Consider the following 20,104-nt stretch of genomic DNA (forward strand, 5'->3'; position numbering starts at 1 on the left):
GCAGCAGCAGGGGGGAAGGGTGAGGGGAAGAGATACTCATGGACACGGACATGGGATGGACATGTACACACTGCGATATTGTAAATGGATAACCAACAAGGACCTACTGTGTAGCACAGGGAACTCTGCTCACTGTTATGTGGCAGCCTGGATGGGAGTGGGGTTTGGAGGAGAATGTATATGTATGGCTGAGTCCCTCTGCCGTGCACCTGAAACCATCATAACATTGTTAATGGGCTATACCCCAATATTTAATTTTAAAATAAATAAATAAATAAAAGGAGAATGTTAAAAAAAAAAAAAAGAGAGAGAGAGAGAAAAGATCCCAGATTTAGATTCAGGCAGTCTAGGTACAGATTTCAACATAGATACTCTCTGTGTAACCCAAAGCAGATACCTGAATATTCTTCAGCAACTTCCTCATCTGAAAAATGATAAGGCCACTGCAAGGTTTATCACAAAATGTGGGGATCAGAATGATCAGAGTGAAATCCCTCAAGGACAGAGTCCGCCTCTTTTATTTTAGAAGACTCCAGAACCTAGGACACATTCTTATCCTTGGCAATCGCTACAGATTGTTTGCTCTCTGATTTCTCTGGTGCTCAGGAATCAATATGCATGACTAGGCAGGTAGCAAAACTTAAAATCACAGCATAAGAGACGTGAAGTTTAGAGGACACTGCTTTTTGTCTTCCGGGCTCACAAAACAGATGGTGGAGTATCAGGTCACAACAGGGTGTTAGTAGGAAAAGTGTGATATGAAGGTCACTCAGTCATGTCTGACTGTTTGCGAGCCCATGGACTATATAGTCCATGGAATTCTCCAGACCATAATACTGGAGTGGGTAGCCTTTCCCTTCTCCAGGGGATCTTCCCAACCCAGGGGATTGAACCCAGGTCTCCCGCATTGTGGGCGGATTCTTTACCAGGTGAGCCACAAGGGAAGCCCAGGAAAAGTGTGAACGCCCTTAAAAGCTGGTTTCCCCAATTATCTCTGGCAACCACGTAAAACCTGGCTCTAAAACCACACACACATGCACACACACTGTAACGCTTTTATGTTGCAGTCTCACCGCAGTTCTTCAAGCTACCTTCCAGGACTGGATCAAAATTCAAGACAAAGGACTGTCTGAAGCAGACCCCAAGATTTTCTGTTCTGATAAGGTGAGATCCCCATTTGGGATGAAGAGGCAGACAATCCAATCCTGGAAGCCTCCCCAGGTCTTAGAGTAAGTCACCAGACCTAGGCTGGGGTGCCACCTTGGATGATAGGGGCAATGCCATCTCCTAAGGGTAAACCTGCTGAAGCCTCACCTAGAATCAGAGACTCTCCTCGTTAGCCAAGAGATGACCCAACCAACCTCCTACTTTGCAGATGAGCAAACAAGGTCCCAAGAGGCGAAAGAGTTTGCCGAAGATGCTATAACAAGGTAGTAAAAGAACTACCATCTTAACAGTAACTTGAGATAATAATAGAGAGTTCATCCAAGAGTCACTCTGAGCTCAGACTCTCGTCTTTTCCACCTACCTCCCAGGTTCAGCAGCAAAACATGGAGCTGGTACCCGGCTCACATTAGAGGCTTGATAAGTATCTGCCATAGGGCAGCAAGAGCGCGGCTGCAACTGGAAACGCACAAGAGAGCGCAAAACAGAGTCCCCAAATATGACTCACCACACAACGCGCACCTCACGCTTTAATGTGAGCCCTTTCCACTTTGGCTTCAGGATGAGTCATTTCAAGGCAAGAAACGAACAAAAACGACAAGAATGACGGATGATAAAGTGAGTTGAAGGCCCAGAAAATGTGAGTCCATTTAGGGACCATGTGTAGGGACCACGCGGCTTATGGGTGACTATACTGCCATGTCCCAAGAATGACTTAGAAATAACTCAAAGGCTTCAAAGCATTTCCTAAAAGGTCTACGGGGTGATAACTCTGGGAGTCATTCCAAGCCTACCAAGATCCCATATATTATGTATCTGAAGTCAGGGGAAAGATATTTTAGATTCTCAATTTTAACTAATTAACATTTACCAGCTCATAGCATACTTCCTTTATAGGTCCTGCCTGCCCTGCAGCTCAAACATGATTTGCAGAAATCCATTTGCAGGTTTCTGCTTTCTCCAAAGGCCACTAGGTACATAAGGCTGCAAAGAATTTTTAGCAAAAAATATAAAAACTTGGTGAAGCAGTTTCCTAAGTGCTGGCAACACCAGAGGCTAACATTTAACCACACAGGCTGGTTTTAAGAAATATATAAAACTCCAATAATACGGAAAGCACTGAAAAGAAAAATAAGGTCTGTTCTAATTGATTTCGATCCAGCCAAAATTGTAAGGCAAATGTTAAACATTGGGCAAACCCGGAGGCTGACCCACTGGAAAAGACCCTGAGGCTGGGAAAGGTTGAGGGTGGGAGGAGAAGGGCGCAATAGAGGATGAGATAGACAGCACCACCGACTCAATGGACATGAGACTGAGCAAGTTTTGGGAGTTGGCGATGGACAGGGAAGCCTGGTGTGCTGCAGTCCATGGAGTCTCAGAGCCAGACACGACTGAGTGAATGAAAAACAATGACGAGGCAAAAAAGTGAAGTACGTGTCAACCACGCTGCATCACTCACACACTTTTGCACAGAGCTTATGTTCACGTAACTTTGGAGCTGGAGGAGACCTTGGCAGACCAATACTCCAGTGAACGGGCTCAAGAGGGGTCTGGGGTGCAGAGGTGCCCGGCATCACCTTGAGGTCACACCAGCTCTTTCTTTTCGATATGTATTGATTCATGTGGCTGTGCCTGGTCTTGGTTGCAGCACACAGCGTTCCTAGTTGCAGTCTGTAGGATCTAGGTCCTGACCAAGGATTGGTGACTCCACTGGTGAAGTGCCAACATTTGACGCTATAATGAGTGCACCCAGAGGATCCGTTGGATGCTGGAGGCAGTGGACAGGGAAGGTTTTTATGTGTCTACTGGACACAAGGGAAGAAGTCGCAAGGTGAAGCAGCAAGGAGCCACTGGGCCCCATTCTTTCCTCCTAGTTCTGTTCCTGCCAGTTAAGTAATATTTTCTGCTAAGATACAGGACTGGGCAGGGGAGGGGGCATTGGTGGCAGCTACAGAGGGAAACTTTCTCTGGGAAAAAGTCTGGGCTTCATTTTCCTTCCTGTGGCCGAAATGCTCAAACAGCAAGTGACCAAGACACCACAGAAAACTTGTTATTCAACTCTATGACAACCCTGAGCTCCTTGTCTCAGGTATAACCTGGTTACCTGGAAAAACCGAGCTAAAATCGGCGGTTTGTAAACTGTGGTCTGTGCATAGAATTCAAAGGGATTTGTGAGCTTGGAGGAAAAAAAAAACATACCAGACCAAACTTCCATCCTATTTCCACTAGCCCCCAGTTACACTTTCAGCCTCTGATTTCTCTTATGAATGTAGATGGTGAATCTCTGTCAAGGCCTTGACTGTCCCTGAAGAAGGCAGAAATCATTTCATTTCACATTCAGTGTTGTCTGGTGATATCAAGTCTGCTCATCAATACTTTAAAGGATGGTATTTATGAGACCCCTGCTACATACTATTAGTTAATGAGCTTAGTCAACAAACACAGGTTACTCCACTGCAAACCCACTTTTCTAATACTCTGGTACTCCGGCCTGACACTCTGCTGTGGAGGCTGTCATCTGATCGTTGTTGTCCGGTCGCTCAGCCTGTGTCTCTTCGTGACCCCATGGACTGCAGCACGCCAGTCTTCCCTGTCCCTCACTATCTCTCAGAGTTTGCTCAAACTCATATCCATTGAGTCAGTGATGCAATCTAACCATCTCATCCTCTGCCATCCCCTTCTCCTCCTGCCCTCACTCTTTCCCAGCATCAAGGTCTTTTCCATTTTATAACTAATGCCCTTTAACTTTCTTTTTTTTTTCTTTTTATTTTATTTTATTATTTTTTTTTAATTTTAAAATCTTTAATTCTTACATGTGTTCCCAAACATGAACCCCCCTCCCACCTCCCTCCGCCCTTTAACTTTCAATAAAAGATGATAGCACGCGGTTTTGGGGCCACATCTTGGCCATGATCACAAAGAGCTCATTTGTAAGTGTGGTTGCTGGAGGAAAGAGAGGTAACACTCAGTTGTAAGAACACGTACTAATTAACAGGAAAGAGAGGTTACACTCCTTGGACGGTGAGCTCTTTATCTAAAACACTCTGTTCTCTTTGTGCATTTTTTTCTTTCAATCATGTTTTTGCTCCACAGCAGGCCCTCTTTCAGTTTTTAAAGATTACCGTATTTCCTTGATTCACAGGCTCCTTTCACTTTCTTTTTTACATTTTAACTTTCGTGAAATGAGGATGTATATTTAATCAATATTGCATTTAATGTGATTCTTTTCCCCAAAAGAGATTATTTATTAATCCAATGGTCTATACGATATCTGCTGCCTTAAAATCAAAGAGTATTACAGTCTGATAAGGAATCATAAATAGCACAGTATATATTGACTAGGAAATCAGAAGCTTTTCATTCTCCTTCCTCGTGTGTTGAAGCCTGGAGAGGAAACTGATGATTGTTCCCTGTATTAGTTATCTATTGCTGCAGGAGATATTATTTGGAAAGTCAGCAGTTTAAAGCTACAGAGATTTATTATTTCACAGTATGTGAGGGTCAAAACCTGGGATTGGCTTAGCTGACTGGCTGGGCTCAGGATCTCCCAGGTCTTACAGTCAAGCTGGCAGCTGGGGCTGCATTCATCTGAGGACTGACCAGGGCTGGTCCATCAGCTTTCTCAGTCAATGACCTGGTTGGCAGGAGGCCTCAGTTCCTTACCACCTGGGGAAGGAAGGGCTCATCCTCAACCCATAGAACCGAGATTAACCATTAAATGAAAATTTATTTCCATTAGTTTAAGCAGATTCATTGTGAAATGCTGGACAACTGGTATACCCTAACAATACCCCAGGAAGGACAAAAGCAAGAATCCTTTTTTGTTGTTTTCTTTTTTCCTCCTCCATCCACCTTCCTTTATTTAGATACCACTGAGCCTCCGCTGTGATTGGTGATGATTTAATCATGGGGTAAGACTCATTCTAACTGATCTAAAGGTCAGTTCAGTTCAGTCACTCAGTCATGTCCGACTCATTGCGACCCCATGGACTGCCACATGCCAGGCTTCCCTGTCCATCACCAACTCCCAGAGTTTACTCAAACACATGTCCATAGAATCGGTGATGCCATCCAACCATCTCATCCTCTGCATCCCCCTTCTCCTCCTGCCCTCAATCTTTTCCAGCATCAGGGTCTTCCAATAAGTCAGTTCTTCACATAAGGTGGCCAAAGTATTAGAGTTTCAGCTTCAGCACCAGACCTTCCAGTGAATATTTAGGACTGATTTCCTTTAGGATGGACTGGTTGGTTCTCCTTGCAGTCCAAGGGACTCTCAAGAGTCTTCTCCAAAACCACAGTTCAAAAGCATCAATTCTTCAGCGCTCAGCTTTCTTTAGATAGTCTAAAGGTAGGCCTTGCTGTTTTAAACTTCAATCTTTAACAGGGTTAAATACATAGTCTAGGAACCCAGTTGTCTCTGGACAGAGGTAATACAGGGCTTCCCTGGTGGCTCAGATGGTAAAGAATCTGTCTGCAATGCAGGAGGCCTGGGTTCAGTCCCTGGGTTGGGAAGATCCCCTCGAGAAGGGAATGGCAACCCATTCCAGTTTTTAACCTGGAGAATTCCATGAACAGAGCAGCCTGTGGGCTACAGTCCATAGGGTTGCAAAGAGCCAGACACAACCAAGTGACCAACACACACAGAGAGTTAATATATACATATATACGCGTGTATGCATATGTATTAGTTGAAGAAGGGTCTGTAGCATTTCGGCAGATGAAGCACACGCTGCACAGGGTCTGGAGGAGAACACCTTCAGGGACTCACATCAGAATGGATGCTGGGGTTCACGGCTGCAGCGGAAAGTAGGGTGCTGGCAGAAGAGACTGTGGAGAGTGTGGGGCCAGGTGTGGAAGGAAGGGAAGGAAGGAGGAAGGAAGATGGCGAGGGAGGGAGGGGAGGAAGCTGTGCTGTCCCAGTGGAGGCGGGACAGGTGGACGCCGCCATCTGGGTCCCGGGGCCGCGGCGCTTACCTTTTGCCAAATCCTTGATGTCCTTCAGCACAGGGAGCACTTTGGGTTTGAGACGCTCGTAAATGCTGTCTCCCACCAATGCGTTAATATCTAAATCCCAAGAAGTATAAGGGACGTTGAGGATGGGCTCTTTCTCTCTTTGCCTCTGACCTCTAGGTCCCAGGGCAGGGTCCTGTGGCCTGGTTTAGTCTCTCTCACTTTGCACCTCATAGCCCACTTGGGCAGAAACTGTTATGTGGCAATTTCTTGGCACACGTCAAAGTGCCCACACCGGCTGCGCCCCTCAGAAGACTTAGCGCAGACTTGGTGTTTCTGCGACCCGGGAACCTGTGTGCCTTCTCACCTTGATCCCTGGCTGCCTGCGTCCCGCCCCCATCTCCAGCTGGACCAGGGTCACTGAATCCTGGCTCTAGCGACACCTGGAGGCGGATCCCTCTTTGTTGCTGGGCTGCCTTGTAGGACTTTTAGCCACATCCTTGGCCTCTACCAATGAATGGGACCCGACCTGATCGGGACATTGAAATTGCCTCCAGGCATTACCGGATGTCTTGAGGGCAAAAGAGGCCCTGGTTGCTAACAGCTGAGCACTCTGGAAACAGCACCACCCACCCCTCTGTTCCAGAAGCCACAGCTCCTCTGGGTCCCGCTCTGTCTTTAACGGCAGATGTGACAGAGACCCACTTCTTCTCTCACGAGGGGAGTGAAGCAGAAGTGCCGTGGCTGCAGGAAAGCAAGAGTGTTTTCACAATAAATGCGAGGTTTCAGTGTCTGAGTCACCAACAACGCACTGTCAGTAACACCAGGGAATTAACGGTTCTGTTTCTCCCCTGTGTTCACGCAGAAACTGGAGAAACAGCATACTTTGTTTCTTGGTCTATGTTTTATGGGAAATGACCACAGCATTTTCTAGCCAAGACAACCAACCAAATTTGAGGCAACATTCAATGTTACTCACTATCCAAATCGTCAAATGCTTTCTCCTTAGGGTGGGTAAACTGGTCCAGTATATAGTCGATTTGCTTAAAAAAAAAAAAAAGGGGGTTACATGAAAACTCCTGTTGAGGTCCAAGCCACAATAAAAAGAGATTTAACATCTGAAAATTAGGCAGGACTCCCAGGTGGCTCAGTGGTAAAGAATCCACCTGCCAAGGCAAGAGACGAGGGTTCAATCCCTGGGATGGGAAGATCCCCTGGAGAAGGAAATAACAACCCACTCCAGTATCCTTGCCTGGGAAATCCCATGGACAGAGAAGTCTGGCAGGCTACAGTCCATGAGATCACAAAGAGTCGAACACGACTGACCAATGAGAACACACATGCATACAAATATTAGCAAATCAGTGTTTATAAAACAGGTGTCATTACCAGAGCAATTTCAAGCAAACGATGTGGGGTCAATTATATTGCCAAGAAAGGACAGTGACACCAGAGATACCACTTTTTAAAGAAATCATGAGATCTTTAAAATGCTTAAGCACTTCTATAATAAGTATTATGTTATTATAATAACATAATAAAGACAAAAAATAAAGTGAAGTGAAATAAGAGCATGCATGCATGCATGCTAAGTCGCTTCAGTCATGTCTGACTCTGTGCGGACCCCATGGACAGCAGCCCACCAGGCTCCTAGTCCACAGGATTCTCCAGGCAAGAATGCTGGAGTGGGCTGCCATTTCCTTCTCCAGAAATAAGAGCACTAATTCTGAAATGAGACTTTGTACTCTTGAAAAAAAAAAAATCACTCACTAGGCCTTTATTCTTTTATCTACAAAATTAAAAGATAACACGTGGATTTCAGCAGGTTCAAATGTGATTCCAAATATACCAGCAATTCCAAAAGGCTTCAAACACAAAGCGTCAGGGGAAATACAGGTTGTGGTCCTTACCCCTGGCACCACATTCAGGAGAGTTTTCAGGTCGTTGAAGTTACTGTCTGACAATTTCCGAGTCTCTTCCACGCGAGTCCTCATGTACTGATTTGCTGCAAAACCGTAGATGATCCCGATGCTGCAGGAAAGGGGATGGAGAAGAGGACACATTTACTGTGCCCACCGTGGCTGGGTGACCAGACACAGAACAGCCCCGCAGCCAGGAGCAGGGAGATGGTCTTCCTAAGAGCCCCACCCCTTCACAAGCCCCGCCCCTCCACTGCCGCAGCCTTCCTGCCTCCAGCCCATAACCCACCCACCACCGCCTGTGGACCACAGAACCGGACTCGGTCCTCTCAGAGAAGGCACATCCAGCTCAAGACACATTGTTCTGAATTGGAGTCAGTCCCAGTGAGGTGGATGAACCTACAGCCTGTTATACAGGGTGGAGTAAATCAAAAAGAGAAAAACATATATATGGAATCTAGAAGAACGGTACTGATGAACCTATTTGCAGGGCAGGAATAGAGACTCAGACATAGAGAACAGACTTCCGGACACAGCTGGGGGAGGCGAGGGTGGGACGGATGGAGAGAGCAGCATGGAAACATATACATTACATTATGGAAAACACGTAGCGAATGGGAAGTTGCTGCATGATGCAGGGAGCCCAGCCTGGCTCTCTGAGACCATCTAGAGGCAGGATGGGGTGGGAGGTAGGAGGAAAGCTCAAGAGGGAGGGGACTTGTGTATCTTATGGCTGATTCATGTTGATTACGGCAGAAACCAACACAATATTGTAAAGCAATTGTCCTCTGATTAAAAGTAAATAAATTTTAAAAGATCGTTCTGTTAAGTATGAATCTCATAAATAGAACAATGTTGAGAGAACAGAAGTCACACGGGTTATAAGGCAGGGTGTGGAATACAGTCCCTCTTCTGTACAGATGCGACTGTATGTATACAGGTTCCGTGCAGCACATGTGCACACACATGTACACGCGCGCACACACACGCACACACAGGTACCTCATACATACCACTGCTTCCCTCAGGAAGACCATCAGGAGAAATACGAAAATCATAAGACTGGCGTGGGCTTTCCCATGGTTCTGGCTAATCCAGTTTGTCTTTGTTAACAACTGCATTGCCGAGGTTGAAAAGAAACATGAATTGCTTTAGCATTAAAATGTTATATGAGAAGCTACACGTAACAGGACACATCTTATGTCATTCCATTTTATGCGAAGTACAAAATCAAGCAAAATGATGAAACTAAAAGTCAGTGGTTATATTTGGGGGAGAGGTTGGTAATGACGTAATCAAGTGTGTTGACTTCATGGAAACTCATACACGTGCGCTTATGATAATGAACACTTTTCTCCATGTAAGATGTACTTCAATAAAGAGTTTCAAAAACACTGCATGAGGGACTTCTCTGGTGGTCCAGGGGTTAACAGTCCATCTTGCAGTGTAGGGGACGCAAGTTCGATTCCTGGTCAGGGAACTAAGATCCCACATGCCATACAGCAGCTAAATCCGTCTGCCTCAACTACTGAGCCTGAACACCATAACTGGTGGTAAACATAATGAATAAGTAAATAAATATTTTTATACACATACTACATGAAAGACATCTGGCATGAAAGCTGCTTTACATGAAAATAAAAACCATATTTTTTGAGCCACCCAAAATGTCTACATTTTATACATTTTTATATATGTCTTAAAATTTATATATATGCCTAATTTTATACATTTATCATTTTAAGGTCTCTTAATGTTGACTAATTACTAACAATCTCTTGACAAATTAATTTGACCAACTGGTTTGTTTTTGTGTCAAAGCTTTTAAACATTAAAATGTTACATTTAAAACTGCTAATCCCCAAGGCCCTGTTGGATTTAGCCACTAGGTGGCAGCAAGAAGTTACATAAACATAATACACACTGCAGAAGTTAACAAAATTGTTAGTTTGTAATGAACTGTTCGTTTGTAACCATAGAATAGAATGTGTAACTATGTTTCTAAAAGTTTTGCAAATAATATGCAAACTTTGAGGGAAAATATGATTCAGAATATGAAGACTTCTGCTTCTTCACCAAAAGCAGCATCTTAAGAATTATATGTTAATATTTTAACAAGTAGGGTGGCCAGCTGTCTTTTTTGCACCAAGCCTCAACTGTCCCCAGGACACCTCTCAGTCCTGCATAAATGGGTAATCATTTGTCCCATTTTGGTCATGAGTCATTCCAAGAAGTAAGGCTGGTCCCATTACCAAAGAAGAGGGGTGGTAAATTAGGAGGCTGGGATTAACATATACACACTGCTGCTGCCGCTGCTGCTGCTAAGTCGCTTCAGTCGTATCCGACTCTGTGCAAACCCATAGACGGCAGCCCACTAGGCTCCTCTGTCCCTGGGATTCTCCAGGCAAGAATACTGGAGTGGGTTGCCGTTTCCTTCTCCAATGCATGAAAGTGAAGTCGCTCAGTCGTGCCTGACTCTTAGCAACCCCATGGACTATATATCAAATAAATCACCAACAAGGACCTAAGGACCTGCTATATAACACAGGGAATTATGCTTCAGTTCAGTTCAGTTCAGTCGCTCAGTCGTGTCCGACTCTTTGCAACCCCATGAACTGCAGCACGCCAGGCTTCCCAGTCCATCACCAACTCCTGCAGCTTAGTATCTTGTCATAACCTATATGGGAAAAGAATCTAAAATACACACACACACACACACACACACACACATATATATATATATATATATATAGAAGAAGGGAATGGCTACCCACTCCAGTATTCCTGCCTAGAGAATTCTATGGACAGAGGAGTCTGGCAGGCTACAGTCTACGGGGTTGCAAAGAGTCAGACATGACTGAGCAACTTTCATATATATATACACACACATATTCACACACACATAGACATCATATGTGTATATATACTTATATCTACATATATATGTATAAGTATATATATAGTATATATACACATACATATATGTGTGTATATGTATAATTGAGTCACTCAGCTGTATAAGTATATATATATGTATATATATACATACATATATGTGTGTGTGTGTATAATTGAGTCACTCAGCTGTATGTACACCTGAAGTGAACATGATACTATAAATCAACTATGGGCTTCCCTGGTGGCTCAGAGGTTAAAGCATCTGCCTGGAATGCGGGAGACCCGGATTCGATCCCTGGGTTGGGAAGATCCCCTGGAGAAGGAAATGGTGACTCATTCCAGTACTCTTGCCTGGAGAATCCCATGGAGAGAGGAGCCTGGTAGGCTACATTCCATGGGGTTGCAAAGAGTTGGACACGACTGAGAGACTATACTTGATTAAAAAATTAAAATTTTCAAAACAACAAATACTTTCCCATAGCAATCTTACATAGATGCATCGGTCTTTCCAAACTAAACCCCCCAACAGTCTATAAGAGCATGCTGACACTGCTCCTCATGGCTGACAAGGTGCAGCAGACTGCGCTGCAGCAGGAACACAAGACGTGGGGTCTGGTCCCACAGCTGCCAACAACGCATACTGTGTGAGCTTGCGAAAGTCCTTTCCTTGTGTGAGCATCAGGTGGTATCACAAACTATAAAAGCCATCAGACCAGTGCTCCTGAGACAAAGGAGAGAGGTACTGGGTGTCCATGAAGGCTCCAGGATTTTACGTTTGCATTCATGCTGATGATAATCTTTCAAAATGAAATTAACAATAGTCGCTGGCACTTGGAGGACCATGTTCAAATCCATTTTCGTCTGTCTTAAGTTGGCATTCGTATTCATGATGCTGAAATTACACCAGAGCAATAATGCTCAGTCGCTCAGGCATGTCCAACTCTTTGCAACCTCATGGACTGGGGCCCACCAGGCTCCTCTGTCCATGGAATTTTCCAGGCAAGAATACTGGAGTGGGCTGCCATTTCCTTCTCCAACACCAACAATTGCCATTATTAATAAATGATGTATTCATGCAAAATAAGGCCAAACAGCCCAAAACAGCAACTTTGAAGTAATGTCAACAGAAGAGAAAAAAAGTTGAGTTACAGTAATATTCCTGAAGCCTTTCTTACCATGCCAGACTTCCACCCCTCTATATGGCAAGTCAGGATCACCACCTGATAGCCCCACCCACCAGAGGACTTCACAAAGGGAGGCCCTTACTCTTCCCCATTACGTCCACGTCAGCTGCCATTCATCATTCTCCAGACCCATGTTTCACGTAAGTCAAAGCGCACTCGGGAAACAAGCAGCAAGTGCAAGTCCAGGCTGGATGATCTGTTACACCCAATCTCCCAGTCAGTCAGTTCAGTGGCTCAGTCGTGTCCGACTCTTTGTGACCACATGGACTGCAGCACGCCAGGCTTCCCTGTCCATCACCAACTCCCGGAGCTTGCTCAAGCTCATGTCCATCGAGTCAGTGATGCCATCCAACCATCTCATCCTCTGTCGTCCCCTTCTCCTCCTGCCTTCAATCTTTCCCAGCATCAGGGTCTTTTCCAGTGAGTCAGTTCTTCCCATCAGTATTGGCCAAAGTACTGGAATTTCAGCTTCAGCATCAGTCCTTGCGATGAATATTCAGGACTGATTTCCTTTAGGATGGACCACTTTGAACCTTCTGTTGGATGGTTACAAACTAACAGTTTTGTTGTTAACTTTTCCCTGAATCCCCTGGGTATGAGAATGCCTTGCCTTGAACTCCCAGAAGGCTCACCCTGAAGTTCTGACAGGTTTTTCTCACTTCAAAACTCTCTTCTGCCTTATTTCCACCTGTGCTGAACTGCCCTAAAAAGAGGTGGGAACTGCTTCTTGGCTAACCTTGGGTAACGCAGGGTCTTGTGTCCAAGGTGGGTACTCAGTGCAGATGGATTTAAGGACTGGGTTTTGTTTCCTCTGGTCCATTTAGAAGATTAGCCATAGGTTCAGAGTGTCCCAGGCAGAAACTATCCCTTTACTGGATAAATGCCTTCACTCCAAACATAAATCAGGAAACACGGCATTGCAATAAAACAGCTGACTTTCAATGCAACATATTTAAGGACACATTTCTGATACTCAGTTATGAATCTAATTAAGATGAAAGCCATGGATCATTTTTCAAAAACTGTACTAAACAGAATTCTGGGATAGAATCCAGCCAACTTTCAAAGCTGATTTTCATACTCACAACTCACTGCAAATTTTATATTTAAATTAAAGATGGCAAATTCAAATGCCTATGCAGGCAGGCACAAAGCATGAAGGGCAAAGTGTGTGGGCTGGATTGGGGGAGCTGGACAATCAGAGGTGGTGATAGCAGAGATTCTCTGTGCCTCCGGTAAGTGTTGCCTTGATGGAAGAAGACCAGAGTTGCCAGATCTTCCAATTATTCACAAAAATCTGGGAATCTAAATAAAATTTTCTATTTTAAAAAATTTTCCCATTTTTAAATACTACCAGCAAATCAAAGAAAAAAATTCTGAATACTACACAAACCAATATATAACTCTTATTCAAATAGAAATAGAGAATTAAGAGGGCTTCCCTGGTAGCTCAGCTGGAAAAGAATCACGTGCAAAGTGGGAGACCCCAGTTCGATTCCTAGGTCAGGAAGATCCCCTGGAGAAGGGATAGGCTACCCACTCCTGTATTCTTGGGCTTCCCTGGTGGCTCAGATGGTAAAGAATCTGCCTGCAATGCAGGAGATCTGGGTTTGATCCCTGGGCAAACCACTCCAGCATTCTTGCCTGGAGAGTCCCCTTGGACAGAGGGACCTGGCAGGCTACAGTCCATGGGGGCACAAAGAGCTGGACATGACTGAGTGACTGAGCACAGCACAGCAAATTAAGGGGGCTCCCCTGGTGGCTCAGTGGTAAAGAAACTGCCTGCCAAGCAAGAGAGGAGAGTTAGATCCTTGGGTCAGGAAGACCCCGTGGAGAAAGAAATGGCAACTGACCCCAGTATGTCTGCCTGGAAAATCCCATGGACAGAGGGGCCTGGAGGGCTACAGTATATGGGGTCTCAAAAGAGTTGGACACAACTTAGGAATAAACAACAAGAGAATTTAAAAGTTACATTTGTGGGGGGACTGTTGGTTTAGGCATTCCTTATTATTCAATGTTCTTTTGGGAAAAAAAAATCACAAGAATTAATATGTTTTTTTTTAATGACTAGCAGTCAACTATTGGCCTTCCTTAGTGGCTCAGGTGGTAAAGAATCTGCCTGCAATGCAGGAGATCCGGGTTTGATCCCAGGGTTGGGAATATCCCCTGGAGAACAGAATGGCAATCCACTCCAGTACTCTTGCCTGGGAAATTAAATTCCATGGACAGATGAGCCTGGCATCTACAAATCCATGGGGTCGCAAAGAGTCAGACATGACTGAATGGCTAACACTGTCACCTTCAGTCAACTCTTAGGATATAAAGATAATGAGGGAAATTCAATAAAATGATAGCCAATAAAATAAAGGGAATAAAATTTCAATCAAATGATAGCCAAACGACTAATAGTTCTCTGGCAGTGACACGAAAAGAGGCTTTAAGCTATCGAAAACACATACTTTTCGTTTGTACAACAAAATCTCTTGAAGTTTTTAGCAGAAGATGGGCATTTATTTTGTATTAACATGACACTTTCTATATTTTACACGGACAGACTACTTTTCTCTCATATACACTTAAAAGTAGATGTTTAAAAGTTTTTAGAGTTTCTAAACCTTTAGTATGGGTTGCAATTTTTTCTACCAATTTCTACTGACAATGAAGTTCACCAATAAGAGCCAAATAAATGCTTTAAGTTTGTGACTGATCTCTTACTTTTTAAAGATAACTTTTCAATTTCAGTTTCAATTTTAAATAAATAGCCTCTCATTAAAAAGTCTCATGAATTTCCAGGCATGCTAGCTCTATTTCTTTTCTAGAAGTTTGTGGCCTCCAAACCCGGAATTGACATCACATCCTAAGACCAACAACAAAAATGAACTTTGAAAAGAGCCACCTTCCTGAAAATGTCTGGGATTCAGTTTTCACCACAGTAACTGGCAAAAGCTGACATTGTACTGGTACACTTAGCAACGGCCGCATGCTGGAGACGTAAAAGCACAGCTGTCCTTTTTGCTGTTGCTTACAACCTTTTTGAAATTCTGAAAAATCCAGTGATGATAAATGCAGAGGAAAGAAAGGAGAGAAAACCTGTTTTTTTTTTTCTGGAGCAAGACACATCTGCTTAAAGAGTCCACCGTAAGACACAGCGACGCAATCTACTGCCGATGGTCAAACAGACTTACATAAACGTACATCAGCGTCTGTGGAATTCGAACATTCCACAGCTGCCTTGGGAAAAGCTCAGAAGGAGAAAGAGCATGACCACATACATTCCACATATACCAGGGGATCTTTCTCCTTGATACCTATGCCTTTCTCAATCAGAAAGAAAAGATTTTAAAATTTTTTGCAAAATAGGATGTATTTAAAAAAACCAAGACATTGAAAAACCAGCTTCATTGTATATTCTTGCCTCCTTTGTCAAAGATAAGGTGTCCATATGTGTGTGGATTTATCTCTGGGCTTTCTATTTTGTTCCATTGATCTATATGTCTGTCTTTGTGCCAGTACCATACTGTTTTGATGACTGTGGCTTTGTAGTAGAGCCTGAAGTCAGGCAAGTTGATTCCTCCAGTTCCATTCTTCTTTCTCAAGATTGCTTTGGCTATTCGAGGTTTTTTGTATTTCCATACAAATCTTGAAATTATTTGTTCTAGTTCTGTGAAAAATATGGCTGGTAGCTTGATAGGGATTGCATTGAATTTGTAAATTGCTTTGGGTAGTATACTCATTTTCACTATATTGATTCTTCCAATCCATGAACATGGTATATTTCTCCATCTATTAGTGTCCTCTTTGATTTCTTTCATCAGTGTTTTATAGTTTTCTATATATAGGTCTTTAGTTTCTTTGGGTAGATATATTCCTAAGTATTTTATTCTTTTTGTTGCAATGGTGAATGGAATTGTTTCCTTAATTTCTTTTTCTACTTTCTCATTATTAGTGTATAGGAATGCAAGGGATTTCTGTGTGTTGATTTTATATCCTGCAACTTTACTATATTCATTGATGAGCTCTAGTAATTTTCTGGTGGAGTCTTTAGGGTTTTCCATGTAGAGGATCATGTCATCTGCAAACAGTGAGAGTTTTACTTCTTCTTTTCCAATTTGGATTCTTTGACAAAGGAGGCAAGAATATACAATGGAGTAAAGACAATCTCTTTAACAAGGGGTGCTGGGAAAACTGGTCAACCACTTGTAAAAGAATGAAACTAGATCACTTTCTAACACCGCACACAAAAATAAACTCAAAATGGATTAAAGATCTAAATGTAAGACCAGAAACTATAAAACTCCTAGAGGAGAATATAGGCAAAACACTCTCAGACATAAATCACAGCAGGATCCTCTATGATCCACCTCCCAGAATTCTGGAAATAAAAGCAAAAATAAACAAATGGGATCTAATTAAAATTAAAAGCTTCTGCACAACAAAGGAAACTATAAGCAAGGTGAAAAGACAGCCTTCTGAATGGGAGAAAATAATAGCAAATGAAGCAACTGACAAACAACTAATCTCAAAAATATACAAGCAACTTATGCAGCTCAATTCCAGAAAAATAAACGACCCAATCAAAAAATGGGCCAAAGAACTAAATAGACATTTCTCCAAAGAAGACATACGGATGGCTAACAAACACATGAAAAGATGCTCAACATCACTCATTATCAGAGAAATGCAAATCAAAACCACAATGAGGTACCACTTCACACCAGTCAGAATGGCTGCGATCCAAAAATCTGCAAGCAACAAATGCTGGAGAGGGTGTGGAGAAAAGGGAACCCTCCTACACTGTTGGTGGGAATGCAAACTAGTACAGCCACTATGGAGAACAGTGTGGAGATTCCTTAAAAAATTGCAAATAGAACTACCTTATGACCCAGCAATCCCACTGCTGGGTATACACACCGAGGAAACCAGAAGTGAAAGAGACACATGTACCCCAATGTTCATCGCAGCACTGTTTATAATAGCCAGGACATGGAAACAACCTAGATGTCCATCAGCAGATGAATGGATAAGGAAGCTTTGGTACATATACACGATGGAGTATTACTCAGCCGTTAAAAAGAATTCATTTGAATCAGTTCTGATGAGATGGATGAAACTGGAGCCGATTATACAGAGTGAAGTAAGCCAGAAAGAAAAACACCAATACAGTATACTAACACATATATATGGAATTTAGAAAGATGGCAATGACGACCCTGTATGCAAGACAGGAAAAAAGACACAGCTGTGTATAACGGACTTTTGGACTCAGAGAGAGAGGGAGAGGGCGGGATGATTGGGGAGAATGGCATTCTATCATGTATACTATCATGTAAGAATTGAATCGCCAGTCTATGTCTGACGCAGGATACAGCATGATTGGGGCTGGTGCATGGGGATCACCCACAGAGATGTTATGGGGAGGGAGGTGGGAGGGGGTTTCATGTTTGGGAACACATGTAAGAATTAAAGATTTTAAAATTTAATAAAAAAAAATAAATAAATAAATAAATAAAACTAAAAAAAAAAAAAAAAAAAAGAAAAACCAGCTTCTTTTTGAATGTAACACTTGGTATAGAACCACAAAATCGGACTGAACCTGGTAAAAGGCAAGTGGACTGCTCTGGGTTTCTGAAAGGACTTAAAAAAAAAAAAATCATATACAAAGATTAAATACGAGTGGCATTCAATCTCCTCTGAGGTCCTTGGAAGCATATGCTAACACCTCTTTTTCTTTCTCCTTCTCCCTTCTGATTTTTGGACACTGCTTCTTCTCTTATTTCATCTAATCTTCTGATCTTGTGGACCTCGTTTCTCCTCCTTATCTAGTCATAGTATGGATATTTCTGTTTTCCTCTGGTGTTTAATCTTCTTGGCTAGTTTTGAGTACTTGTAAACATTTAAAACAACTCATGATGTTGAAGAAACTTACAAACAAGTAGGGGTTCTAAATGGACGACTTAAAAATCACTATTTAAATTTTTAAAATTCAAAGTAAAGAAGTTTAAGCTTCTGGTCTGAATTTAAAGTAAACAAAACAATCTCAATACTCCCCTTATTTTGACCTATTTATAATTTGTATATAAATTCAATGTATTATGTGAAATAAATTAGTTTAAAATTTGTCACAGCCTCAAAGAGTGGATCCACTCTGGTTTAACTATATTGAATTTAAAATTATGATATTCAATTATAAGTTTTACTTGAGTGGGGAAAATGTCTTCACTCAATGTATAGCAGATTATAGAATCACAGATGTATTTTTTCAAATTATTTTCTAAACTAAAATATACTCAAGGAAAAAAAAAAACTCACCTAAATGTGTTTGATGAGTCTGAGTTCTCAAGAATAAAAAAATTTATATAGCATTCATTTTATATAAAGTAAAAGCCAAGCTTATTGCTGACACTGAAGCTTTAACATTTATACATCTTTACAATGCATGTGAAGTAAAAAATTATTAAGTAATCATTCTAACAAGAAACCTCAAGGACAAGTATTTTCAAAAGACCCTTTGTCACCTGAGCCTCATCTTTGATGCCCAGGGCTGTGCAGAGAGGAGGAGGGAGCACAGTTCAGGACTCCCAGGGAATGAAGGGTGTAAGTTTCAGGCTCCAAGGAAATGCACATGGTCTGACTTGTCTTGGGCTGTAACTGACGCTCCTCTGGTAGCTACGCCCCCAGCTCTTGGGTCTGTCCATTCCTGAAAATACTTTAAACACAAAGCAGAGAGACTGGGGACATCTGGGATTACCATCACCCCAACCTCAAGCTGCCTTTCAGAATTCAGTGCAAAAGCAGTCAGATTCAAATTACAAACCAAGCGACGGAGACACAGACACACAGGGAAACAGGAAAGAGGGAGAGAGGAACCCACAACCCTGCCTTGCAGACAAAACGCACACACAAACTCCCTGGTTGTCAAACCAAGGTGCACGAAATTAGCTGGGGAACTGTAGTTCCCCAAATAGTACCTCTCTCCATGACTCTACTGATGGCCACACTTAAAGAACGTTTCTTCTTTGGTTTGCAGCCAGAACTTTGGAACTTTAAATTGTTTTACTTAATGTCTGTTTTCTGCTTAAATTGCCCAATATCAGTTCTTTAGCGAAACTTGAAAAATCTTTCTCACGGCTATCAAGCAACTGTGATGCCTGCAGACACATCCAGGAGGATGTGACTCGCCACTCCTCACTATCTCTGGGACTCCTTGAAACTCAGCATCACTCATGTCATAGGCACTATTTCTGGATATGACATGCTTGTTGAATGGATGACGGAATGTGGCTGCTGCTGCTGTTGCTAAGCTGCTTCAGTCGTGTCCGACTCTGTGTGACCCCCCACCCCAGGCTCCCCCACCCCTGGGATCCTCCAGGCAAGAGTACTGGAGTGGGTTGCCATTGCCAAATATCACCACCAGGGTGCCAAGATCATGAAGCACACTCCTCTTGGAGGGATCTGTTTTGGGCTCAAGAAACCCCATGGACAGAGGAGCCTGGAGGTCTACAATCCATGGGGTCACAAAAGAGTCGGACACAAATTAGCTACTACACAACAGCAACACCTGTCCTCATCTTAAAAGCAGTGTCCTTAGGATCCGTCAGTCCACTGACAACTTCTGGTGGCAGCAGGGGCTGCCGGAGAAACATCCTAAATCATGAAGTGTGCTCCAGGCTTCAAGAGAGGGTTCCATATTATTTCCAAAAGGAAGAACACAGACAGAACCAGAAATACGCACATTCTGTAACTGGGTAATGCATCACTAGGGCACGGGCACTGCCTGCAGATTACCATGCGAAACACTGAACGAAGTGTTTAGAGAGCATGCTACACTATAGGAGCTAGATTTTTTTTTTTTTTTTAGTTTATTGAATTTTATTTATTTATTTTTTGGCCACACTGCACGCACAGCATGTGGGATCTTAAGTTCCCCAACCAGGCATCGAACCCACAACCCCTTCACTGGAAGCACGGAGTCTTAGCCACTGGATCACC

General features: G+C 42.9%; 1 protein-coding gene across 1 annotated transcript in view; it reads right to left on the reverse strand.

Moving 5' to 3' along the window:
• The window catches only part of PROM1 (prominin 1), a 117,960-nt gene that overhangs the window by 43,264 nt on the left and 54,592 nt on the right, over positions 1 to 20,104 (reverse strand). The window contains exons 5-7 of the mRNA XM_068975453.1: positions 8,025 to 8,145; positions 7,094 to 7,157; positions 6,139 to 6,228 (exon numbers count right to left, since the gene is read on the reverse strand). Of these exons, the coding sequence (XP_068831554.1) occupies positions 6,139 to 6,228; positions 7,094 to 7,157; positions 8,025 to 8,145 (275 nt within the window). The remainder of the gene's footprint in view (positions 1 to 6,138; positions 6,229 to 7,093; positions 7,158 to 8,024; positions 8,146 to 20,104) is intronic.

This window comes from Capricornis sumatraensis, chromosome 7 (assembly GCF_032405125.1).
Source record: "Capricornis sumatraensis isolate serow.1 chromosome 7, serow.2, whole genome shotgun sequence".
Classification (NCBI taxonomy): domain Eukaryota; kingdom Metazoa; phylum Chordata; class Mammalia; order Artiodactyla; family Bovidae; genus Capricornis; species Capricornis sumatraensis.